Raw genomic sequence first — 27,808 nt, 5'->3', positions numbered from 1 at the left:
CTTGCTAATACTAGCCTGTAGGGAAAATAGGAATTCCTGTTATGCTTGAATCTAGTATTGGGATCTGCTAAAACATTCCCTGGGATGAAAAAAACTTTGGACAAGAAAAAAGTAAAGACAGTCTACATCTTAATAAAAAGGGCGAGCTGTTCAAATTCTAAAAGAATCTTTCCCTTATTGAAATAAAGATACCAGTCTATTTAAAGAAAACAAGAAGGATCAGGTGCAAAGATTAAAAACAGCTTACATGAGAATGCTCAGAAAAAGAGCAGATTAGAAGTAGATAGTTTGAAGTATAATCTTGATAATTGTACTATATGATTCCAAAACAATCTTGCTACATACATTAAATAAGTTACCTTTTGAAGCCATATTTAGAAGTTTTGCCCTGAAGCAGCTTATACCTTATTTTACTTTTTATTATTTATCCAACTTCACTTATTTTAATCCCACTTTTCTAATCAAAAGCTACTATTTATTCCATTGTACCCAATATTCTGTAGCACAGGGTTCTACCAAACAGGCATTTTAATTAAGCACAAATCAGACTTCTGTTTATTAAAAAAATACTTTACAGGGGAAAAATTCTATGCATTCCATTGTACTTTTTTTTAAACAAATAGCTTTGACAGTGATACGCTTGTACAGTCACCTACCAAAAGAAATGCACTGTGTCAAAGGATTATTCACAGAGAGGGTTAAAATTTTCCCATCAGTTTACACTATTATAAAAACTTCTTTAAAACACTTGCTCAAATGTCAATAAATATACTAAGGCCACACAAAGCAAAAAACAAAAACAGTCTTCCAGGCAATTGTACATATCCTTTATATGCAAAGACCTTAGATTATTAAAACCACAGAAAAATATCTTAGCTGCCAATCAAAACTGAATTTAATCACAAAACACTACACAAATCTATTTTATACAACATGTAAAGATAAGTATTTGCTTAGACAGAATTGAAAGTGCTAGATTAAAAGAAGCCCCTTATCAACTACATTTGCTGTTGAGTCCTAAAAATATTATGTATATCAATGGAAGGCCATAACATTATTGGAAATTTGTTTATTGGACCAACATAGAGTTTATCCACATTACAAAAATTTTAGGAGCTGAAGGATAAATATCCTTATTCATAGCAACCTTCAAACACAACCAATATGGCTATAAATAGCATTTATAAGGAAATAAAGAGTGCTATCCCACCAATAGTAAACACATTTAAAGTTCCACTGATTTCAATGGAGAATTAAGCACCTGCTTATCTACCGTTCAAAATAAATGGGACTTATGGATGCTTAACTTTGGTTGGATTGTGCCACAAGTGAAGATAATTCACCACCCAGAATAAATTCAAGCATATGAATGGCAGCATGAGAGGAAAAAAAAGTTATATGCATCTTGGGGCTCTGACTATAAACTTTCTTGTCTCTGGACAAATGTTATACCCTCAAAAATAGGAAAACAGCTAACGAGCCCTTTTATTATATGATAAAATCTGTAATGGAAGTATTCCTTAATTTCACATGAAACCTCCATATGTTCCATCTTCATGGAAGAGAACATGTCAATTATTTACACATTACTTCATGCTCAGAAATACGTGAGGGAGAATGTGAAATATTTAATTCACTTAAATGTTAATTTTGCTTTTATTGATTTGCTAAATGAATCAGTAGCCCAGTACAACCTGTCTTGAATACATATTTTTCATTGGTATTTAAAAAGAAATAGATTTTTACTAAAACAAAAGAAATTACCCAGCTTCCAACTTAAGAGCTGCTCAGGATCTTTAAATAAGAACTACCTTTGTGGATCTGCTAATGGCATTGAAAGATAAAATATAATGAATGCTTAACTAGTATTCAACAATGGTATATATTAGAAATGAATGTCTTCCCAAATTGTCTATATTTCTAATAAAATAAATGTAGATTTTTCTGCCTTTACACTTCATTTGATTTTGTAACTATATAATGTCCACATATTTTGCAATGTAATAAATAAGATTTCCTGTCAGGCTTAAGTGAAATCCCTTTGCAATGCAACTAGGCATTAGAGTATCAAGATAAACATTTTGAATTCATCACATCAGTACAAATCACTCCCCACATCTTCCTGAGACATTAATTTTCATCTTTTCTACTCCAAGAGCAAATATTATGTTCTCAAACAAAATCATTAAGTCAAACCATTCTGCCACTCACTTTTTCAGGTCTATTATGATTATTTTCACTCAAGTATTTGTATCGGTCTTTCTTACTCTAGAATATACATGGATTAGTACATCAGTTGTAGTGCTTTTTTTTTTAACTGTTCCTATAATAAGAATCTTAACCACTGAGCCAGAGTGAGATGCATGCACTAGGCTTTCCGACTGAGCCTTCTTCCTACTCCTGAAAAAACTTAAATTCTGAATCTTAGGAGTTTCTAGGAAAAACAGTCTAGCAGTATGAGGTGAACTATAGGCATAAAGAGAAATAAGCAGAGTCCTGGCAGATACACCAAAATTCATGCCCAGACTTCTTTGGTATTTGCTAGGGAATGCAGTAATAGTGACAATTCATACTTTTTAACTGTTGTAAAGATGTGGCCAAAGTAATTGCAGTAAAGACTATATGTACTATTAAATCAAAATAGGTGACAGAAAATATATTTGATGGTTGAAATGTAAGTTGAATACATTTATACATAATACCATAAAATTTTGACACAAAACTCTTGAACTGGAAAGATGTGGGATGCTGCTTCAGAATCATTTATTTAATCTAAAAATGGATGAATGGCAAAGTCATGAATACTCATTTCACATACTTTTAGTAGGTTGTTTCTTAATTTTAAAAAAAGGCTTATCCTGTAAGCCTATTGCTATAACGTGATGCACACAAAAAAACCTTTAAGGTTATTGAACTGGATCCAGACCTATGCACAATGGAGTTCACATTGAAAAAAAAATGGGTATTGGTAATTTTGGCCAATTCTTTTCTTTTGCCAGTTCTTCTCCTCCCCTAATGAAGAAGTGCTCTGGAGAATTGGGAAACTTTTTTCCTCTAGCTGAATGGATTCTCTGAATCCTGGTTCCCTCTGCCAATAGAAAAACCTCTTTCTGCTCTCAAAGGAGCAAGTTTAGATTCCAACTACTATTTTCATCTTATTCTATGTCTTACTAGATTGTAGAATTTGAAATAATTTTCTAATGTATATTTCAAAAACAGGATAAGCGAAGTAATAAACAGTTTTTCATTCAATTATTTTTTAAATCCAACTCCTGAGTGATCATATAGCAAGCACACAGTGCAATTCAATGCAGTTGAAATATCCAAGTGACACATCTGGAGTTGTATTTGTTATTTACATAACTTTAACTGTGGGAAATTGAAGTTTGGAAGACGAGGAAAATTAGTGGAAGAAAAATGCAAAAATGTGGAGTTGGTGAAACATAAATGAAGTACTGAAGCCCATATTGTCTATGAAGAATTTTACTTAGGACAGCCAGCTACAGCTTTTGAAAATTCTGGATAACTGTAAAAAAAATGTAAAAAGCAAGAGTACACAGAGGTTTTCTGAACCAGTATTGATCAATCTAGAATTTTTCATTAAAAGCTACACTCCTGTATAAGAACTCACTACCTTTTGTAAAAAGGTTTCAACCTAAACACCTTATTTACACAGATTATTTAGAAAGTCCCTACCACTTCAATATGGAAATTCAATTTGTTGAAAATTTTTCTACTTGTCTTCAGGACTGCACCAAAGTCAATACATAAACATGTATATATCAGGAGTAATACAAGTTCTATCTAAATACTGCAAAGTTTTCTGATTATTTTGCTATTTGTTTAAAACTGTGTCCTCTATACTGAGGTGCTAATATGCATATAATCTACACAAAACAATATTGCACAAAGTAATTGCTATTACAAACATACAAATATTTGCATTTTTCCCACAACTGCTTTCTTGACTTGCATTGGTGTAGCACTCCCATTCTCTTCTACATTAAAAACAGATTAAAAAATACAAATAAATTTGATTAAATCGTGATAAAGTTCAGATCCTACATATGAGGGGGGCAATTTCATTTTACTATTCAAAACTAACATTGTTCTGTATACAATGAATTTAAAGCTGAATCTATTTAATGCTGGGAAATATTAAAGGAATGCTAAATAACATTAGCCAATTATACTGAATATACTAATATGTGCTGTTTAATCTTCCAATATAGCATTAAAGAATCCAAGAATTACTTGCAAAAGTAGCAATCCATATGTGATTATGTGACAGTTTATTGTGAATCAGTTATATATAATTTCAAAGAATAAAGGAGATATAGGCCTGCCCTATTATATTAAGTGCCTCAATGTGAAGGAGTTGATGGTTTCCCTCTAAGATTCCTACTGTGAATTAAACAAGCCACCAAGTTGGTTTAAATATTGTAAAGCCTTAAAGTGCTCAAAGATAGCAGTTTCATAGAAGAGACTGCTAACAATTACTTTCATTAGACACTAGTGTATTAAGTTATGCAGTTCGGAAAGATATTAAAAAAATATTCCAATATACATTAAAAGCAGAGGACCACGAAAGAGTTGTATCAGTAATTTCATTTCAACAAGATCATACACTCTGCAACTAATCTCATACATCAACTTCTTACTGAATGTCTTCTTAAGCAATTAAGGATTAATCTACACTGCTGGTAACTTGAGCTTCCTCCAGGCTTTCAAACTCTCACACATACAAATGTCATTGATCATTAAAAGTGCTGTGCTTTCTCTTTCATTCAAGCCATTAATTGAATGGGAGGGAGAGTCACTTTGTGAATCTGCCACAGAAACCATCCCTTTTATGCTGAAAGCTAAAGATAAAATAGATGAAAAGTTATCAGACTTATCAAGTGTTAAATACTTGATATTCCTGAAGGAAAACTATTGAGATGTTGAATTATTTACCTCATCCCTTAAAAAAAGAAATGCAAAAAGTTGTAGTCCACTACTACATGCTGTACTAAGGGAATAAAATACAACTCTAACTTTGCATAATCTGTGTAAAAAAGATACGCTTGACATTTTGGAATGTCACCTTTCTTTATAGAATTATAGGCAAGTTTTCTCCAATAAAACATAACCCAGTTATAAAACTATAACTTCACATCAAAATTTTAAAAAGCTGTTTAAAAATGTATGATTATGTACATATCAGACAAGAAAGAGTATATGATCCTTTTGTGGATTGTGTTGCTGATCTGATTCTAGTTTTAAAAGCTGGAAGGAGCAACCAGCTAATCTTGTTGCAGAACAAGTCATGACAAGGGTGAAAACAGTGATGGTGATGCTACTGTTGCAGTCTGTACTTCTCTTTCTTCTTCAGACTCTTTTTTCATAAGTACACATTGGTCTTCACTTTCCAGTTTCACCGTGTCCATATTTGAAATGTTTTCCATACACTGAGAATCCTCTGCCCCAGGATAGTATTGTTTGAGTCTTATATGCCAAGCTAAACTGCAGACAGCTGACACTGTCTTGAACTGATGAATGACATTTCTAGGGATGAAGTAGATGTCATTGTCACATAGCTGGATTCTGGCATAACGAATCCCTTCTCGTCTCATTTGGTTTAGCTTAGCTTCGTCAACCCATTGAACACACTGAAGGGAAGAAAAGAGATAACTATGAGTAAGATTAAAAAATTGTATTTTTGGTGCTATATATTATTATAAGTCATAAAGACCAGTTGTTGTGATGAAGTCAACATGAAGTTTAAATGACACTGAAACTACTACTATGCTAATAGATCAAATAAAGGAAATTCCCATTCTAATAGGAAGCAATCAAACAATTTGGAGTGTTAATAATCAATTATAACTATTTTTTCAATATTGAGTGGGACCAAGTTAAGGAACTGTCAAAAACTTTAATCTAAAATTTAACCCAAGTATGACAATTCTTTTTTGGCCTTTCTTATCACAATGAACATCTAAGCATGTCTATAGAACCAGTACTCTGTTCAGAATTTATATCTTACTTTTCAAAACACTTTAGAATAATACCACACAAATAAAACAAAAATATCTTAAAGTATAGCAAAAATCTATTTAAAACAGCAAATATTTAAATATAAAATGACTTCTGAAATCAACATGGTTTAAAGCCTGAACCAAGCTTAAGAAATCTTGCTTCTACTATTCAAACTAGTTCACTCTTTGCTAAAAAAAAATAACGGACACGTTTATGGACAAAAGTCCAGGCAAAACCTGTCTTACTCACAAACAACTGATGGCTTCTTCTCTCGGGAAGAAAACAATGAGGAAACCTTTTTTTTAAGAGGATGGGGTTATGCTAGTTTGAGGAACTGTTTCTCTTTAAAGAAACATGACCTAATACAACTCCCAACCCCCACTTATTTATGCATTTCAAGCATGTGTGTGTTATTCTGGAGACTTTATTTCATAATCAAGGATCAACAAAGAAAACTTTCAGGAAAAATATAACAGCATTTAAATCGAAATAATGTGTAAGACTACCTGTGATACTGGAGGTTCATGCAGATCCAACTGAAGTCTTTGAACTACATCAGTGAAATCTTCAGCATGAAAACAAACAACATCTTTGGTTATACGAGGCTGGTCACTCCTGGAGAAATGAAGATTGTAAAAGTATGTTTGAGAATATTAGTTAAACTTTGAAAATTCCACATATTCAATAGCAAAACAATGTTCTCATCAACCTCTAGGAAATATTTCCTTTTTATATATTATAGGACATGTAAACTCATGTATATATAAAATACAATTTATTTCCCTTCCTCTACGATGGTTTATTTATTGTATTTTTATACTACCATAGTCCATTAGGACTGATGGTGACATACAGCAGCCTGATCGAGGAGGCACGTCACCACATCTTTCAAGGAAGGCATCATTAGCCATTTAGAAAAATGCCATATATGTTATGGAATTAGCTCTAATTACATAACATAGAATGTCTGATGCTGGCACATAGCTCCCCAGAGTCACACAGGTTTCTTCAGTCAAGTTCTTCTATCTGTCACTTTAAGCAGTAGGATCCCAGTTGCAAGTGTACACTGATCATATTTCTTAATATAGGACCAGTTGTGATTTAATAGGTCCGGAAGTTAAGGTTCAATACAGTAATCTACATCTCTTTACAACATTGTCTAAATCCTTAAAACTCAGAAATCAAAAAGAATCCCAAAAGACAGGACAATGTTTGATACGATTAAAGATTATATTCCTTGGATTTGCCCCGACAATGGTTCCTGATTTAGGGGAGCTCATGTACAGAGAAAGTGATACAACAATGTGAACTGCTCACAGCAAACCACTGTCTAATCCAACTGTTATTCCCCATTACCAATTTGATAAAGGATATGACTTACAAGTGTACAAAGAACAACAGCCTGTACTGTAGCAGTTTTATGGAGGCATATAATTAAATACTTTTTGCAGCTTCCACAGAATTGACTTTCAAATGGGCCTCAATTCAAGACTTCATCCCAAATATGCCATCTCAAAATATCCTTCTACAAGCAAGTCTACTGTACTAGGAAAACAATTCCTTTTGCATTAAAAAAAAAAAACCCATTCCGGGAATTTTCAAAGATTAGATTTTTCTGATTAATTTGGATTTTGTATTTGTATAGCAAAAATGCCTTGTATCAGAAACATTAATATAACGTATGTTCTGTTAAAAATCAACACATCTCTGTTTTAAAATGCTATAAACCCCCACTCTTACCATTCACCAAACTGCACAGCTTTTAAAACTCCAACAGCAGCTGTACTCTGCCAATCAAACCCTTGCCCAACATGATCAGCATGCGCTCTTGTTCTGTCTTCAAATAGAACTTCACGGGGTTCACTGGTCCGAGGTAGATACTGGAGATTTTTTATTTCATTCATAGATCTATGAAATGGAATTAAAAAGAAAATAATTATTAAATTTATGAAGGGGCTATACAAAAAGTAATGTCATAAAATGTCATAAAAACAGAAAATCAGCTATCCTAACTTTTCCACATCATTATACAGGCACTACTTCGATAAATGGGGATTTAATTCTAATATAATCAAATACAATATTAATTAAAATGGAAAACAGTAAAGGATTAACAGTAAAAGGCCACTTTTTAAAAAGTTTATGCAGATGTTATATACCAGGGATTATTCTATGCACTATTAGTAGGCCTTTTGAAAGAAAAGTGTTGCAGATAACTTCAACTTTTTCACAGCTTAAATATAATACACAGACAACAAATGCTTACATCGCAGAAATTCAATGAACTTAAAAGTTGGCAGTGTGCAGCCTTCCAGAACCTTCACCGGGACTGATGCAAATTGAGAGTTCAAAGGCACCAGGAGAACCCACACTAGAATGCTATGCACAGTGCCTTGAGCTCCTGAAGTAAAGACAGGATATCAAACTAACCAATAATGTAACAATGTGCAGCTACGACACAGAGAGTCTTTACTGTCTTGCTCTTAAAACACTAATGATTTCATACAGTTCAATATCATTTTAATATTTTACCATCTACAGAAACAGTATGACAATATGACAGTAAATATAAGTACCTGAATGAAAATATATTTTAAATCAAATAAAGTTTATATTAGGTGCACTGAACTGGAAACTGTAGTTTAAATTTATATAGATATTCCATCAATATCTATTGCATTCCCTAACATAAACTTGCATCCTGGGAGTTTATAATACAACATTTGATATTGACAGAAGGGAAAGGGATGGGAGCATTACAAAAAACATGTACAAAATTATCACAACTATATTGGAAGGAAAGTTTACAATTACACATGTGTCAATTAAGCTTCGGAAAGTTGTCAGAATAATAAACAGCCAATTTTGCTGATAAGATCAGCAAATTAAAATTTAGAGGTACAAACTCCCTCCCATCTAAAAAGATTACCTGCGCCTTTTGAATGGTGACTTTGGCATATCAGCTGTTGGGATCATCTGTTCACCAGGTCTTACCCACATAATGGGCCCATCATCACTTTGTGACCTACACTGAAGTCTGAGACTTGAAAGAGTACCCCAAGGCAAAGTCATCTGTATGTCACAAAAGAAAACGAGTCAGATAGCGACATGAAGTGCTTTGGACATCTTATAAACAGAAGAACAATTTCTTTATTAAAATATAATTTGTATACAGTCATTAAGAATTTTATGTTTTCAGTATAATTTATTACATTCTGTCATACAATAAAATTAGACAAAAATCACAAATTTCCTTTTCTATTTAACTATTCTCTTAATGTTTAATAATGCTTTCGTACTTTTTATTCTACCAGCAATTTAGTGCTAACATTGGTAAAAACTTAAATCAGCAAAAGTAAACTTTAGTACTTACTCTCAGAAATGGAGATTCTTCTAACATATCAAGAAATTCTGGAAAATAATCTCCAACTTCTTCATCTACTGCTCCAACAAGACTGATCTGTCTCATCGGACCTGCTCTGTAAGTTCCACAGCAGTACGTTCGACTGACCTTATAGAGAAAAAAAAAACTATTTTATTCCACAGCATTAAAGTAATCTATACATTTCCTGTGAAGTCAAGAATGTTGACACTGATTATATACAGAACATACAAATATCTGAGCTTGAAATTACCCTCTTATTTACAGGTAAATTGCACAGAAGAATGCAACAAATACAAACTTCACTCTGCTTAATCATAGAATAAGTACAGTATGCTGTGTTTCAGGATGGTGCAAGTGGTGGGATTCAAAATTTTTTACTATCGGTTCTGTGGGTGTGGCTTGGTGGGGTGGCTTGGTGACATGGCTATGTGGTTATGTGATTGGGTGGGCATGGCTATGTGGTCATGTGACTGGGGGTTGGACTAGATGACCTTCAGGTACCTTCCAGCCCTGGATTGCTGTGCTGTTTCAAAGCATCCTCTGAAGCTGTGTCTAGTGCCAAGGTTTGTGGTCCTTCCTTCCTCTCCTTTTTCTTTTTTTCTTTCTCTGCTCCCTCCCTTTCTTTCTGCCATACCTCCCTCTTTATTTCTCTTTCTTTTTTTATTTAGCAGCACCACCACCCCGCGCCCTGTTTTTGGCCTAGTGGGCCTCAGGGAAGTCTCCTGGACGCTGAAAAAAGAAGCATTTTGAAGCAAGGGAGGATCAGTTGTGCCATGTGATTTAGATTAGCTAGAAAGCAAGAATCCTACAATTTCCTGCCCAGCTAATCATCGGAAATTTTTTTACTACCAGTTGGGCCGAACTGGTAGCATTTTTTACTACTGGTTCAGTCAAACTGGGCTGAACCGGTAGAATACCACCACTGGATGGTGGTGCAATGAAAGATCAGTACAACACTAATACAGCAATTAGAATTAAAAAAAATTAAGCTATAGTTAAGGCTTATAAACTATGTATAAAACCATTTAACAAGATGCAATACTAAAGTACTAAGTGAAATAGAGATATTTTCTCATTCACCAATTCCACAGTTAAACAAAAATCCAAAGTCTATAATCAAAATACTTTAGATTTCTTTCCTTGCTAAGAAAACAAATCCACAAGTATCTATCGGGAAGGAGAGTTTCTATACATCGTTAACTTTAAAGAAGTGATTTCTTTGAATTAATCCATGATGTAGAATTATGTCAAGTACCACAAGAAATAGGCAGTCACATGTTTGTTCAAAGCTAGTCTAGTACATAAACATAAAGGAACATGATCAATTTATATGTCAGCAGTTCAGTTTAAGATATGGTATGCCAGTTGTGTACAATTTTTTCAGAAAAGAAAGAGAAATTTAAACATCATAACAACTTTAACTGGATTTCATCCCTACACATTTTTAAATGCTACATGTAATATTTTACATTACATGGTTTATATGGTTCAACAATAATATTGTTTAATGCATATGTATCTAGTTATATAGTTACAGTACCTGTTCACTTTTCCTCAAAGAATCTCTATTTGCCATAAAGTAAGTTGAAACTGACAGAAGCAAATGGCATCTACCATTCTTGATTCCAAAGTCCGTAAAAATACAGTTTGTGTGTATGGACATATTCTTATAATAAAACAAATGAAATCATTGCTATCCCTTAGAAAGCATTATCAGATTTTAGTGATCTCAAGTAGACTATTTACTTTAATTAGTAACACAAGTGCCTTCAATCTCATAATCAGTCATTCAGCCTATTAAAATGGAGAAAAGTACTCAAGTTTTTTGTGTCACTGTGCACAGCATAGTGAACATAGAAAACAAAGAAAAGCAGAAAGGAAACGAAAAAGCCAAGTGAGCTAAAGATAAAGACTACAAAACCATCTCCAAAGAGTTTCCCGTTCTTCTGACCTGTTAATATTATCATGTTTAGTTTAATTTTATCAAGGTTCATGGGACTGAAGCCAACCAACCACCTTGGATGTAGCTGCAAGGGGAAAATTGACCTAGACTGATGAGAAGGATTGTATAAAATGGTGGAAAAAGAACCAGGAAAACTTCAAAACAGATCACAGCTGACCTCCAAGACTAAGGTGCAACAATATCAAGTCAAATCATCCATCACTGAAAGATGACTGAAAGTGGCCTCCATGGTAGAAAATCCATGAAGTCTCCACTTCTGAAAGACAGAGACAAAAAAGGGAGTTTGATAAATTGCACATTGAAGGCCACAAGTTCTTCTGGAAGAATATTCCAGAAAATGAAACAAAATTAGAGCCTTTTGTAAATCAGCAACTCTGTATTAACTGAAGGAAAAAAATGATACTCTTAATGAAAAAAAAAACTAATGTAAAACATGGAGGAGGTTCAATACCAAGTGCCTTGAATCTGTGCAGAGCTCAATTAAATTAGTTTTTCAAAATATTCTGGAGGAAAAATAATGCCCAATATTAGAAAAATATGTCTCAGTCACAAATCATGGATCCTCTGGCACTATAATGATCCAAAGCATGCATCTAAGAGAACCCAAGAATAGCTGAAAAACAAAAATTGGATTGTTCTGAAGTATCCTGTCTGAATCCAATCTAACCTCTATGGAAAGAGAGAAGGAACCCATCAAACTTAAATGGACCAATTTGCTATAAAAGAATGGAACAAATTGCTGGTTGAGAAATATATATGTCTTATTCAGAGCTACAGAAATTACTTGATTGCAGATGTTATTTCAAAAAGGTATGCTATGCAATATTGAATTAGGTCCCACTAATGATACTCATGTCATTTTCATTTGTTTTATTATTTGCAAGAAAATATATAGGTATATATCAAAGGCAAAGTGTCTGCTCTATGGACTAGAGAACAAAGATTGATGGATGACATTGTGTCAGTTTCAGCATATTTCATGATTAACTGGGATCTTCTGAAAAAAAGTGGAGGGGTACCAATATTTTTGACTATTCCTGTAAATGTCAAATGAATATTTAGACTATAGTAGTTTCTTATTAAAGTGAGTAAGGAAGAGATATATTCCTAATCTCCAGCTCCAAGTACATCCTTCTGTTTTGCTTGGATAAGTAGCTGTCAATATATCTTCACAACTGACATGAAGCAATTGAATTTTCTATTTGAGGGAAAAAATAATCTCTAAAAATTCTAGGCCTTTGATAATTCAATATGAAACTTGGATTTCAGAGCAAAAAAGAAAAACAAACCTAATAAAAATTCTAGTCTGTGCAATAAGGCATACAGTTTAGAGTATGACTCAAGTTCTTTTACATGTTGTTAACAAAAAAAGCCTACTTAACCACGAAGTTAAAAAAATGTATTTATTTGGCCAAAAATCCACCCTCTTAATAAAATTGGCCTGAACTTTATGATTCTGTACAGAAACATCCAGGAACAATGCATAGGTATGGTGACCGAAGAGTTCCCTAATGGATGGTGGATATTGGTGGGATGTTTTGAAGTGTAAACCAGCTTCACCATGTTTTTTTTTTTATTCTTTACTTTGGTGGGGGGGGGGGGATTCTTTCTTTGTATTTGGCGATCCAAAATCATTTGGACTTGGGCAACACTAAATTTAATGAAATAAATAAAAACCATGAAGATAATGCCCTCCCTAACCTCTTCCACAAACCAATGAAGGTAAAAAATGCAGGATTTGTGGGGTAAGGTGGCAGAAAGGATAGTCTGAGTATCATTACTTTTCGTCTGCAAAACTTTTCTATTCTTTGTGATGGCAATTTCTGTTTTCCATCATTTAAAACTTAAATCTTAAATCTGTTTTATACTATTAGATATTTGCTCTTGGAGACTAGGACATTCTCATCAGCCATTTTTCAACAATGCAATCCTTATGGTTGTGATGGCACCAAAGACTCAAATTACCAGTAAAAGCACACTATATCTAGGTCTTAAAATTTAAAAATAATACCATTCCTTACAGAGGAAGGGAACAATGGAATGTGAAATGTGTGAAGGTAATATTGAACTGTATTTGACACACAGTGTGCAACGGCAATTGGACACTAACAGCATTCTGGATTTCAGCTTTCTGCGTAATATTTCTTACAATCATCAATACCAGATTCAAATTAGAATTCAGGCGTATCGGGAAATTTCTCTTACCTGAGTGTGAAAGTTTGAAATGGTGGTTGTTTCAATATCTTTTTTACCAAGGATTTCCATTTTCACTGGAGTGCTAGGAAAATTGAAAGCAAAGTAATCCAAGAAGTCTGGCAAGTATGCAGCTGACCCATGAACTATCGCTAGAGCGTAATAAGCTGCATTTTTCTCATTTTCACTGAATGTCAAAGCAAGAAACTCTTCTGCAAATCTCTCCATCTCCACTGGAGACAAAAATGAGAGTTCATCCATATAGGCATGAAGAACTAGAGCTCCTCCATTTGATTGATGTTCTTCATGAATAAAATTACTAAATTTAGTGCCTGTTTTTAAGAAGCTGTTGCGAACAGAATGGTCCTGGTGAGTAGTAAATGGAGACTGCACCCCCTGGGGTATCCTATATTCCTCCATGCCCACATTCAACTGACACAGCTGTTCGTCTTTTAGATACCTAAAAGATTCCTTGTTCTCTTCCAAATTATCACTCTCCCCTGGAGTCAAAGTGTCTTTGCTGATACGGGTAAGACCAGCACACACTGTCTGTACTTCTTTGTTGTACATTTTCAGATGCCTCCCCCTCATGTCTTCTCTGTGTTTCTTCTTCTTCTTCTTCTTTATTTTCTTTACAATAAGACTGTCAGATCTATCTGTCTTGCCATTTTCATCTCTGGTTTCTAAAAGTAGTAAGAAAATAAGATATTTATGTTGCAAGAGTTATATTTAATAAAATTATGTATTTTTTCAATAAATCACCAGTACTTCACTAAAATGTTAATATAAAGGTTTACTTTTTAAAACTGGCTACTTTAATATAAGAAAATGCTTTTCACTTTTACATATTTATACATACATAATACATAAATATGTACTAGCCATTCTATAACAACAAACATATCTAATCAGCAAAACCCAAAGTCAAAGTTTCATTTTTTTTTCTATCTCAAGCATAAAATCCAGAAATGGGTTATCAGCAGAAACAATGTTGAATGTGTTCTTTTCTTGGATTAAAGCAGTTAATTTAGCCATCTCTGCTAGTTATATTAGCTTTCAAGCCATGCATCCATTGTGAAAATTAAAGTATCTTTTGTGTGTATAAATGTCAGAGTGTACACAGCTTTACTATGTGACACAATAATGTGCCCAGGAGCAATAATAGCAAACAGAGGTTTGTAATAAATAGTGGTTTTATCTAGAAAAAAATATATACACTGCTCAAAAAACTAAAGGGAACACTTAAACAACACAATGTAACTCCAAGTCAATCACACTTCTGTGAAATCAAACTGTCCACTTAGGTAGCAACACTGATTGACAATCAATTTCACATGCTGTTGTGCAAATGGAATAGACAACAGGTGGAAAGCATAGGCAGTTAGCAAGATATCCCCAATAAAGGAGTGGTTCTGCAGGTGGTGACCACAGACCATTTCTCAGTTCCTATGCTTTTTGGCTGATGGTTTGGTCACTTTTGAATGCTGGCGGTGCTTTCACTCTAGTGGTAGCATGAGAAGGAGTCTACAAGCCACACAAGTGGCTCAAGTAGTGCAGCTCATCCAGGATGGCACATCAATGCGAGCTGTGGCAAGAAGGTTTGCTGTGTCTGTCAGTGTAGTGTCCAGAGCATGGAGGCGCTACCAGGAGACAGGCCAGTACATCAGGAGACGTGGAGGAGGCCGTAGGAGGGCACCAACACAGCATCAGGACCGCTACCTCCGCCTTTGTGCAAGGAAGGCCAGGAGAAGCACCGCCAGAGCCCTGTAAAATGACCTCCAGCCGGCCACAAATGTGCATGTGGCTGCTCAAACAGTCAGAAACAGACTCCATGAGGGTGGTATGAGGGCCCGACGTCCACAGGTGGGGGTTGTGCTTAGAGCCCAACACCGTGCAGGACATTTTTCATTTGCCAGAGAACACCAAGATTGGCAAATTCGCCACTGGCGCCCTGTGCTCTTCACAGATGTAAGCAGGTTCACACTGAGCACGTGAAAGACGTGACAGGGTCTGGAGATGCCGTGGAGAACGTTCTGCTGCCTGCAACATCCTCCAGCATGACTGGTTTGGCAGTGGTTCAGTAATGGTGTGTGGTGGCATTTCTTTAGGGGGCCGCACAGCCCTCCATGTGCTCGCCAGAGGTAGCCTGACTGCCATTAGGTACCGAGATGAGCTCCTCAGACCCCTTGTGAGACCATATGCTGGTGCAGTTGGCTCTGGGTTCCTCCTAATGCAAGACAATGCTAGACCTCATGTGGCCGGAGTTTGTTGGCAGTTCCTGCAAGACGAAGGCATTGATGTTATGGACTGGCCTGCCCGTTCCCCAGACCTGAATCCAATTGATCCAATTGATCCAATCCATCTGGGACATCATGTCTTGCTCCATCCACCAACGCCACGTTGCACCACAGACTGTCCAGGAGTTGGGGGATGCTTTAGTCGAGGTGTGGGAGGAGATGCCTCAGGAGACCATCCGCCATCTCATCAGGAGCATGCCCAGGCGTTGTAGGGAGGTCATACAGGCACGTGGAGGCCACACACACTACTGAGCCTCATTTTGACTTGTTTTAAGGACATTACATCAAAGTTGGATCAGCCTGTAGTGTTTTTTTCCACTTTAATTTTGAGCGTAACTCCAAATCCAGACCTCCATGAGTTGCTAAATTTGATTTCCATTGATAATTTTTGTGTGATTTTGTTGTCAGCACATTCAACTATGTAATGAATAAAGTATTTCATAAAAATATTTCATTCATTCAGATGTAGGATGTCTTATTTTTGTGTTCCCTTTATTTTTTTTGAGCAGTGTACTATACATACACGTACTATAAACAGAGTGTTGTGGTCTACCGGCAGCCTGCGGAGATGGCAGCAGAGTCGGACAGTGGGGAGGAACATGGGCCAGGCCATGAGTCTGGGGAAGACTGGTATGAGGGTTCTGCATCCGATACAGAGATGGGGCCAGGGCCATCTGGGAGTTAGATGCTGACTCCGGAACCTCCAGAATCTGACATCAGCGAGGCAGAGGAACAAGGGGAGCCTGTTCCCAGTGTACATATGCTCAGAGCTGCCAGAAGGCAAGAACACTTAAGACAAAAGGAGCAACTCAGGAGTAAAGGTTGGAGGTGATTGGTCCTCCCATAAGACATAAAGGAGGAGCAAAGGAACATGAACCTTTGCAAGAAGCAACTTTGTTTTGTTTGGTCAGGAAGCAAACTATTCTGAGGCTTCCTGAGACCGTAATTAACCACACACTAAGTCCAAACAACCCTCTTTTTATTTCAACAGCTGGGAATTATGTTCAGTTCCAGCCATAATGAATCCCAAATAGTCTCTCGAGATAAGCACCCACCTTTATCTCCTTTGAATTACTGCCAACAACTAAAGTGCCAAATTAACTGTAAAAAGCCAAATGGAGTACAAAGTCCACACAGAGCTGCAAGATTTAATCCCAACAGAGCGAACAAAGTTGCTTCCTGCAAAGTTTCCTGTCCCTTTGCTCCTCTATGTCTTATGGGAGGGCCAATCACCTCCAAGCCTTACTCCTGAGTTGCCCCTTTTGTCTTAACTGTTCTTGTCTTCTGGCAACTCTGCACTGGGAACAGATTCCGCTTGTTCCTCTGCCTTGCTGCTGTCAGATTCTGGAGGCTCCGGAGTCAGCACATAACTCCCAGATGGCCCTGGTCCCATCTCTGTACCAGATGCAGGACCCACATCCAAGTCCTCCCCAGACTCCCCGTCTGCTCCATGTTCCTCCCCACTGTCCGACTCTGCTGCCATCTTTGCAGGCTCCCGGCTGACCACAACATAGAAGTCAACAAGCAGCAATTACAGCAGGGGAGAGAAAGGGGAGAGAGGGAAGGAGAGAGGGAGGGAGGAAGGGAGGGAGGGAGAGTAATAAAGCATTCTTATTGCTGTCAACATATCTAATAGCAAAGTTCAAGATTTCTTTTCAAGTTCTTGCCAACCAACATTCCTTGACTGACAGGATCAGCCATATGCCAAACTATGACCAAATTGGATGGGTAGAAATAACTGGGAGAGGATAGTTCCTAAGATAACATGGTCCAAAGCCATAAAGGGCTTTAAAGTAATAACCAGCATCTTGCATTGCACCTGGCAACACACTGGCAACCAGCTTACTTCTAGTGATAGAAGTATTGATATTGATAAAATGTCTCTATCTCAATTCTTTCATTAATATGTTTTCTCTGAACAAAAAAGCAAACAAAACAAAATTGTATAGCAGTTTGAAGAAAACCTCTTAAAGGCCTTGTGGGTGAATTCCAATAACCTAATAGAGTGAATTCCAATGACACTTAACAGAATTAATTAGCAAGTTCTATTTGGCATTATATAATCATGCTAGCTTGATACCCCTGCTTCGCTACAAAACTATGTGGTCGAGCTTAGTTTTTGGGGAGAAAAATAAGGGGAAGGGATTCTGCTCTGCCTATTAGCATCCTTTTGTATTCATCTGGCTAACGTCCTATCAGTGTGTGTGAGGGTTGAGGGCTGTTTGGAAAGTGAAACAGTATTTGCTGTGTGAGCAAGGAGACAGGAAGGAGCCTAGGTGTGGCTTAGCTCAACTGTTCTGTACTAAAGCTGCTTGCTGCTGTAAAACTGAAACTGAAACTCCTCTCCTCTGCTTGTGTTTTGCATTTGGAACAGATTTCTTTTCAGGTGGGGAGGGGGTGTAGAACTCCTTAGCATCAGAGTGTGTTAATAATAATATACGAAATACTAATGCTGTGATGGTCATTTCAAAAAATCCTTTCTTAGTGAGGACCTACAAGCCAAGAGGAACATACATGCCAAATTTCAAGTTTGTAGATTTTACAGTTCTGGAGATTTTGTGATGATGCATGAGCGGTATTTCACTTTTATACATATAGATTTATATAAAATAATATTATAATCCTTAAATAATTGAGTTACTTTTAGAGAGACAGAATGATGGGAAAACTCATAGAAAAATCAGGCTATCTTGCAAAAATAATTTATTTAAAGATCTTACAATAAACTTTGACTCAATTAAAAACCTATCACAGTCCTGCAATTTATTCCTCACAGAAGCCAAACCAAATGCTTCTTAGATATTCTGATGCTGAAGGTAGAAAGGTTATTCCTCTCCCACCACTGTTTCTCTACAGCAGATATTCATAAGTATGTCGCCCACAATCTCGAGGTAATACTAAGCTTTTAAACAACAGGCCTCAATAATCCAATTTCTAAGACCGTGTCCCCTAGATCTACGGAAAAAGGTTGGGGGGGGGCTGCTGTTTTTCATACTTTAAGTCAGCATCTTCACTGAACCATTTACCATCAGCCCAAAATCTTTTTCCTAATTATAGAAAGTTCAGATATAAAAATTGGGAGGTATGGTTCCTGTGCATTGCTTTGCATTTACTGAAGTTGAAGCCCATTTCCCACTAAATTACCCAGTTCAAAGGTATCCTTCTGGACCTCTTCAAAATTGGTTTCAGTGTTACCACCCTCACAAGTTCAGTTGATCTAACAACTTGGCCAACTCACTACCTACCAGTAAGTTAAGGTCAGTTATGAGTAAAAAAAAAAATCACTTACCAACATATACTGCTAATGTACTCCATTTTTTGATTCTCTTCTTTGAAAAAATATTGTTTATTTCATAACTATGGTTATCCACAAAGGATAGGTTTTCTACTAAAGATAAGAGTTTTCAATGACGAATACTGTACACTTGAATCCCCAAATCTTTGACAGAACCAATATAATCACTGCCATCCATGTATTTAGTGACATTCAAACTGTATGAACATGATAAGGAAAAACTGCTTTTACAGAATCTTGTTGTTCTTTTATTATAAATCTCAGTATTTTGTAAAATTTGTCAGTTCCAATTATTAACTGTGCACCTTTATCTTGGCACAACTGGAATTTACTATCCAAATGAATCTTTTCTATTTTTGCCTTGATGACATTTGTGTATAGTATTTGTTCTTGGACAGCAAAAGCATTTTTCTGTTTCCATTTTTAGCACATCATTCTTAAGCCACTGCCATATTCTGGTAATTTCCTTCAATATCCTTCAAAAAATGCTCAAAGGGTGCTTCGGTTTTCCACATCTTTAATGTTATTTCAAGCTGTTTGTTTATAAAGTTATGCTCCTACATTTAATTTTTACAAATAGCTCTTTTTTCTGTGATTCATTTAATAAAAGTTTATTTACTTGCTTCAAAGCAATATAAAGGCCTCATTTTCTTTTCTCCAAAGTTTATCTGTAAAGTCCTCACCACGCCTCTTCTTTGGAAGACATCATCTATTAACATCACTGTGAGGATGTAGGGCAGTACTCACAATCATCAATCTTCTGATTTGCTGATCAGAGTTATCAACCATCTGCGTCCAATTGAGTTTTCCTGCAGTATACTGAATTATCAGTATTGCCCATGAGCTGATGGCTCTGATTGTACTTCTACCATTTGGGTTAAATTTTAGAATTTTTAATAATTGTTTGCAATTTACTGAGTCTATTTTCCTTTTACAATATTTGGTTGCACAAAATACCTGATGTTTCTAAGATCCCAAATTCAAGCTTGTTCAGGTTCCAGACCTGGGATGTTAAACTCAATTTCACTGAGGGCCGCATCAGGGTTGTGTTTGATCTCAGGGGCCAGGGTGGGTATGACCACAGTGGGTGTGACCAGCTTGATGTCACTCGGGTTGGGGGCAACTGTGGTGTCCCAAGCACTCTGCCAGTGAAAATGGGCTCCCGAGCTCTGTTTTTGGCTGCCCGGCCTCCTGCAGCCCTCTGTTCTGACCAAGGCTTCCTGAGACAGTAACAATCACACCGTTTCAAAAAACCTTTTTTAAAATTATTTCAATGGTTGTGCATTCACAGCCCATAATGAGTCCCAAACAGTTTATAAATAGTCCAACTGAAGTCTACTACAGTCTTTCGGGATAAGGCTGATAAGCACCCACCTTTATCTCCCTTGAAATGCTGCCAACGACTAAATTGCCAATTAGCTGTACAAGGCCAAACAGAGCTTCAGATTTTAAACCGTCCAGAATGAACAAAGTTGCTTCCTGCAAAGGCTCATGTCCCTTTGCTCCTCCTTTATATCTTATGGGAGGGGCCAATCATCTCTAAGCCTTACTCCTGAGTTGCCCCTTTTGTCTTAACTGTTCTTGCCTACTGGCAGCTCTGCGGAAGTACGCACTGTTCCTCTGCTTCACTGATGTCAGATTCTGGAGGGTCCGGAGTTAACATATAACTCTCAGATGATCCTGGCCGCATCTCTGTGTCCGATGCAGATCCCTTGTCCGAGCCTTCCCCAGACCCAAGGACTGGCCCATGTTCCTCCCCACTGTCCGACTCTGCTGCCAGCTCCACAGACCACCGGCGGACCACAACACCCTCTGCTAGTGAAAACGGAGCTTGGGAGGGCTGCATGCAGCCCTCCCAAGCTCTGTTTTCACTGGCAGAGGGTTGCAGGAGGCCGTGACAGGCAAAAACAGAGTTCGGGAGCCCGATTTTGCCGACTGCAGCACCACGGACCAGACCTTTGCTGTTTCCAGGGCGGTCCCACAAGCCAGATCTAAGTATCCCACAGACCGGATATGGCCCCCGGGCCTTGAGTTTGACACCCCTGTGCTAGACTGTTGTTTCTTTTATGATCTGAATACTTTTTGTGAATTACTGATTTTCTTTCTTTACTTCAATTATAACAAATTTAAGAAATTATATCACTACTAAATATTTGATCATCATTAGGTAATTATTCCTGTTCATCTTTTTATTGCATTGATATGTAAAGAAAAAAGAGACTTTTGGATGTTGTTTGAAAACTGACAGCCATAATTTGCTTTACTCAGCATGCTTGGCAATAAGCCGATCACTAGATTAAATAAAGGTGGAAACTGAGCACTTGAGGTTAATTTGGTCAAAGAAAATTTCAGTCAGCTGGAGACAGCAGAAAACAAGGAGCTAGATTCAGGTCCTACTGTTTTCCCTAAAGCATGCTGAGTTGGGCACAGAGCAGAACAGAAGAATTCTGCAAGACGTCTTGTATGAGAAGGCCGTGATTCATTTAAGAGCCTTTGCTGTCCAGCTGTTCTCCACTAGGAGCTATCACTCTATTTGCCAGAGCTCTATGCTTTGTCTATTGAACCTGTTCCTTAAGAAAACTCTGTTTCCTGGAACCTGGCTGATGACCCATTTTTGGACTCCTGCATTTCTACAGTATGACCCGACTATGCTTCTGTCCCCAGCCTTGAACTCTAGCCATTTGAAAGTCTCTGTAGGCAAGCTGGTAGGGATTTGGGGCTTTGCTGTTTTGTGTGTGTATTTACACATATGCCCTGTTGGCCACTGCCTACATTTACTAGGTAAAACTCCTTGCAATTACTTGGGGCGTACATGTCTGATCAGGACAATAATGAATCTCCTTGAAAGTTCCCCCTTTTTGACTCCACATAATTTATAATTATTTACAATTAACTTTCTAATTATGTTTTCAAGCTTTCCATGCTTTTGTTTCTACAAAATCTTAAATTTTGATTGATACAAAAAATGTGCATACTTTTCATAATTCAGCCATTTGAAAGAAGTCAAATGCCTTCTTGTAATAAATCCAAATACTACATAAATCCATGTTTTTTCCATTGTGAATTTTTCAGTTTCCTTTTTGTTCAATTGGGTAGTTAGAAATTCCTTTAGATAAACATATAGTGAATTCACTATTATTCCAGTAAGTATTTTGAATGAGGTAGGCAAACATGTTATTGATCTTTAGCTTTCAGTTATGAATTCTTCTTTTGTTAATAGGTTTCCTTCAGATTTATCCAGGCTTCATTTGTTTCATTCTTTAGTGCAACATGAAACTGATCAGGTAATTCTGCATGTTTGCTAACTGAGCAGCCACATGGCTAGACACTGACGTTAAAATCTATCCAACACATTAGTCCCAGATACATTTGTTTTCTCTGACTGCTTTGAACTATTAATCCCATTACATTTAAAATGTCCGTAGCATTTTTTTCCTTTTTATTGCATTTATGCACTTTATATTGTGTCCCCTTTCGTTGTATAATTATCTTCCTGCAAAGTGCAATTTTTTATTGTCAAATTTCAGGGTTTTATTTTTCTTTGATGGTGCTTTGAGTCAATATCCCTATAGAATTTATGATTTATTCTAAATTGTAAATTTTGTTTGCATAGGCTTATGCCCCCTTATTTTTCCTGACAATGCCACAATTTTCAGTTTCAGTTTTTCTTGAACTTCAGCTGTGCTTTTTGGTTCTGATGTCATATTGCATTTTTAGATTCAGTTTCAACTTTTCAGTTTTTATTAGATTTTTAAACCGCCTTCATTATTTTTACGAATCTTAAGTTTTAAGTTTTTTCAAATTGTTCACATTCAAAATTTTGAATATATTAAAAGTAGTTTTTAAGATTTTTCCTAAATCTATTTTTGCTGTTTTTATTAAATTCTTTTATTAACTTTTTCTGCCTCAGTTTGTGTTCTTTTGGTATCTTTATTAGGTTTGAGTTTTCATTTCCTAAAGAAAGCTTTCTTCACTTTTACAGTACTCTGGACCCTATTAAAATGATATGCTGTTCTGTGCCTTGTCTTGGTTGATCCTTTCTTACATTATGGAATACATGCTATATCAGTTTCAATTACTGTTATTTTAAAAACAACCTGAGCATTATGAATATGCTATATTGTGACAAGATCATGGCCACCATTTAAGATTAAAGCTAGGATTAATAAATTTGATCTGATGAGTATATCCTTACCTCAAATGGTGACAGTGGTTTGAATGCAGTATTGCAGGCAAACTTTGCCCACAGCCAGGAGTTTGATCCTGACCAGCTCAGGGTTGACTCAGCCTTCCAGCCTTCCGAGGTCAGTAAAATGAGGACCCCGATTGTTGGAGGCAATATGCTGACATTTGTTAACCGCCCAGAGAGTGTTGTAAAGCACTACAGAGTGCTTTAAGTATTATATAAGTGTACGTGTTATTGCTAGTTGTAGGCAACATCTACCACCTTTATTTATTATCTGGAGATTAGATTCTTTCAATGTTTGCTAGTTATAACGCACATATGCAGGATACATATATAAAATTCATATCCAGATGTTATATTCCATTGATTCACCTTGTTCCATTAGATTTCTAGTAAACCCTCTTGTTATTAATGAAAAACTACAAGCAGGCATTTATAGCCAGTTGATGAAAGATTGGTAAAGATAATCACCACCACCAAGAAAATAAGATACTGCTTGTCACACAGACAAAAGAGACATTTCAGTTTCCCCCTCTTAAAATTTAAGACTTGTTCAAAACTAAGAGAATTCAAAGACCTCAGCTAAAGAAAGAAATTTGTTATTAAGGCTTGCAAAAGAACTGGGGTTCTTTCCACTTTACCAACAGCCTCAAAATTAATACTGAAATCTCCAGAAGCAGAAAATTCAAGAATAACTGAGACAGAAAGAATATCTGTTCAGGAAACCTATCTCTAGAAAAGCAGGCTAACATGTTTAGCTAGGGATATTGTGTTAATCTTTGTTTTTCTTTGTTCTGCTATGCTACAGTTTTTGTATAAAAAGTAGAACACTTTGTGTTCATGAAGTTATATTACTTCTGTATTATTTTGCTCCAATGTCTTTATTCCCCTCCCCCCCACCCCACATTTGTAGCAGAGTGATACCAGTTTGTGGTCTGCCCTATCTCTTCTGCATTAAGTTTAGGAGGAAAACATTAAGTAAGGCATATACTCTGGATAGCAGCAGCGGGAACTAACAAACCACTAACCAAAGCAGGCAGTAGAATCAGGTGCAAGACCTAAAGAGCTTCTGGGAGAGGAGAAGTTTCATACTTCCAATCTACTGCCATTGGGTTTAGCCATTCTACATCATTGCATTGATATTTTTATTTACAACCAAGTACTACTACCACTGGCACAGATATATAGCACAATATTTTTCAAATTCCTAGCTAATTTGAATTGACCTGCCTACACTTCTATCGCATATATGTGAAACAGAGAACATTTCCAAGAATATTTTGACAGTTCTTCACTATAATCTCTTACCTACTAATCTCAATTTGACTTCCATGGCTGGCTGCTTTTCTTTTTCCTTCTTATATTGGTACCAAACTATACCAACCACTGCCTCTTCCTCAGCACTATCCAGACCCTACCTAAACAACATGCAACTTCCACCTCTCCAAATCAGGCAGGCAGGTCTCCATACCAATCACAAACACACATAACATGGCAGAGGGCCAAATATCCATTTTTTTCAATATAAGTGGAATTCCATAAGAAAGTTCACTGAGAAACAAAAAGTACGGATGCTACTTTTCTTCAATGCAATTTTTTTGAGCAGTATTTTGAGAAAAGGCCTCAGCATTTCTTTTGTACACTATGAATTCTTTGTTGCTTGGTAGCTTTTCTTTAAGACAATACCTGGAATGAGCCTGGACTATTTTTCTTCTATTAGGAAATCAACATTAGCTGAAGTTCATATTTAGGAACTTCTGATTATACCCATTTCAACTTCATAGCTGAAGTTCATATTTAGGAACTTCTGATTATACCCATTTCATTCTAGCATTAAACAAGCCAAGAGTTTACACAAGGTTATATTTGGTTTAAATTGCTGTTATGTATGTCTATGTTAGACTAAGCAACTTTAGTGATTTCCTGGTTTGAGTGGTCTTTTATAATGCAAACAAAGGAGCTAGATAATCATGAAAAAAATATTTCTATATATCATAGCCTAAATTGGTCTATTTAATTAGTAATTAAACTGCTATTTTTAGCAATTGCTGAACTTTTTATATACATGTTTCATGTAATATGAGTTAATCATACAGAGATCTTACAGGATAGCACAGAATGGATGTTAATGAACTTTGCAGCATATAGATTTTAACATTCCAGCTACTTTAACTTAGAAGACATAACTTTATAGTATTTCTTAAACCATTTTGTATTAAGTTGTTTGTATCCAATAATCTAATATATTTGTATTTTAAAAAACTCAGGAAAGTAAAACTTCACTAGTTATTCCTCACTTCAGTATGCATTTATGTTCAACGGCTACAATATTACATTAGAAGTTTTTTAAACCATTTCAAATTTAATATACTTAGGCTAATGGTTTTTCACCAGTAAATACTTTAGCTAATCCATTTTTATATCTCTGCTTTTGAAGTCATGATTTTGTTTGTATGCCTAAATTATACAGGCACACTCAAATTTTGAAGTCATATCTACAAAATGTTGATTGCTATAAACAGGTATAATCCCTAATTTATATTAAACTGTAAGTGAGTAATTCCAAATAATTAACATCTACAAATTAAATCCTTCCCTGAAACAATACCAACTTATGAAAAGAACAAAACATAAATGAAAGAGCATGTGGGAAAACATAAGCACAGGAAATATTTCTTTTATTCTATATAAATATTTGTTACATTTAAATTCATACTAGGTAGTAATGAAGTTAAGAACCAGATGGTAAGATATCCTAACGTATGGTAAACCAATTGTCTATAAGAAAGGGATAAATTGTTTAAATAGTTTGTAGCAAAATAGTAACTTTACAGAAATGAGCAATGTTTGCCACACAAACATGTTCTGCCTCCCCACAGTAGCAAATTTTAGGTTGAGAGGATCCACTCTTTCATCTAACTTTTTTAAGACACTGTTTTAAGAGTTAGAAAACATGTGTGCTTTTAAGCATTGTCTTTTAAAAAAATAAACATGAAAATAGCAATGTTTATTCTCCCAACTGGTTTGTAGCAAAGCACATCCACATAACAATTTCTTAATCGTTTAGAATCACAACAGTAACTACATTAGAACAAAACCAGAATTATATTTGTTTAAAAACTTTAACCTCTAGTCAAGATTTTCAACAAGTTTAAATTTATTTTATCCATGTTGCAGTATTTACCTAGTCGTTGATATTCATTCCCATCCCCCCCAAAAAAGCCATTAGTTTTCCCACTGTAACATATACAATAACTGAATTTGTTTCATTTACAAACATGTTTGGACCAATTAAGAGTTATGGCATAATACATAATCTCCTAGTTCAAGGAACAGATAATCATCTCACTATTAACTGAAATCAAAATAAATCTTAGAAACAAGGCACTACATAAATGAACTTTAGATCACCTTTCAAAACTGGCAACTGAATACATTACCTACAGTCTGCCTAGAGAAGATGTATTTATATGTATGCGTGCATGCCTCTCTCCATATGTATATAGACACATTTCTTTTTCCGAAAAAAGCAGCACGAAAGTAATGCATAAAAAAAGATCCTGTCGCGGATCATGAGTTGACAGCAACCTCCCTTTAAGGAAAGTGACAAACTTAAGGAAAGCTCTCCGACAAGTGTAAGAAGACGCCTCATTCGCCAAGTCATAGAAACGCTGACCTTTTTCTACCACTATCAAATCTTCGGGGTCTTTCGTTCCTGGGTTCATAATTCATGACCAATTCCTTATTGTCAAGTTAGGTCAAAGAAGCCCGGCAAAGGCCTCTCGAAATGAGCTTCGAGGGCGTGCCGAAGTCAGGAGCGAGTCGCTGCAACAGACGTTAGGGGAGCGGAACGCGCTCGCCCAAAGGAAGCAGTAACATCCTGGTCCGGAGCGGGGGGCCGACGACAAACCAAACCCTCCCCCCAAGTCCGAACCGTCCCGGCCCCTTGCTCCAACTCACCTCGTTTGCTGGGCCGCCCGAGAGCCCCGTCACCGGAGCTTCCCCGCCTACCCTTGTGGGGCTTCTCCCCAGAGGAATGGCCAGGCTCCGAGTCCCCACTGTCCGGACGGTGCCGGTGTCGGTGATGATGTCGTCGCTCGCAGTGCAGGGCCTGCGGGGACAGGCTGAGCGGAGAGAAAGTAAAAAGCCCAGCGGGGGCGGAAGGCACGGCAGGAGTCGCTGGGAGGCCGGGGACGGAGGCCGGCGGCAGCGGCAGCGGCGGCTCTGCCTGAGAGGGCCTCACCGTAAGCGGGGGCTGGCTCAACTTCGCCCTCTTGCAGCTCCCGGCATCCCCGAGAGGACCTTTCCGCTTCCTCCCTCCACCCCTCGGTCGACCAGGCCGGTCACCGAGTGGCAGCGAAGGCGTCTCTTCCGCGCCCCGGGACACGGCGCGTACCGCAGCGACCTGCGCAGCCATTTCGCTCTCTCCCTCACACACATTTAAATGGCCCGAGCGCCTGTAAAGGTT

General features: G+C 36.8%; 1 protein-coding gene across 1 annotated transcript; it reads right to left on the bottom strand.

The window, feature by feature from the left end:
- Positions 1-807: 807 nt before the first annotated feature.
- RSBN1 (round spermatid basic protein 1) lies at positions 808-27,808 on the bottom strand. The gene is made up of 7 exons (XM_026712924.2): positions 27,301-27,808; positions 13,575-14,245; positions 9,395-9,532; positions 8,951-9,093; positions 7,762-7,929; positions 6,528-6,636; positions 808-5,651 (listed from the first exon to the last, which is right to left on the bottom strand). The coding sequence occupies exons 1-7, from the start codon at positions 27,755-27,757 to the stop codon at positions 5,307-5,309; spliced, it is 2,031 nt and encodes a 676-aa protein (XP_026568709.1). The 5' UTR covers positions 27,758-27,808; the 3' UTR covers positions 808-5,306.

Source organism: Pseudonaja textilis, chromosome 3, assembly GCF_049901715.1.
Source record: "Pseudonaja textilis isolate UNSWEBS1 chromosome 3, rPseTex1.2, whole genome shotgun sequence".
Classification (NCBI taxonomy): domain Eukaryota; kingdom Metazoa; phylum Chordata; class Lepidosauria; order Squamata; family Elapidae; genus Pseudonaja; species Pseudonaja textilis.
Note: the sequence above shows the minus strand (reverse complement) of the source record. Positions and strands in the feature narration are given on the sequence as shown.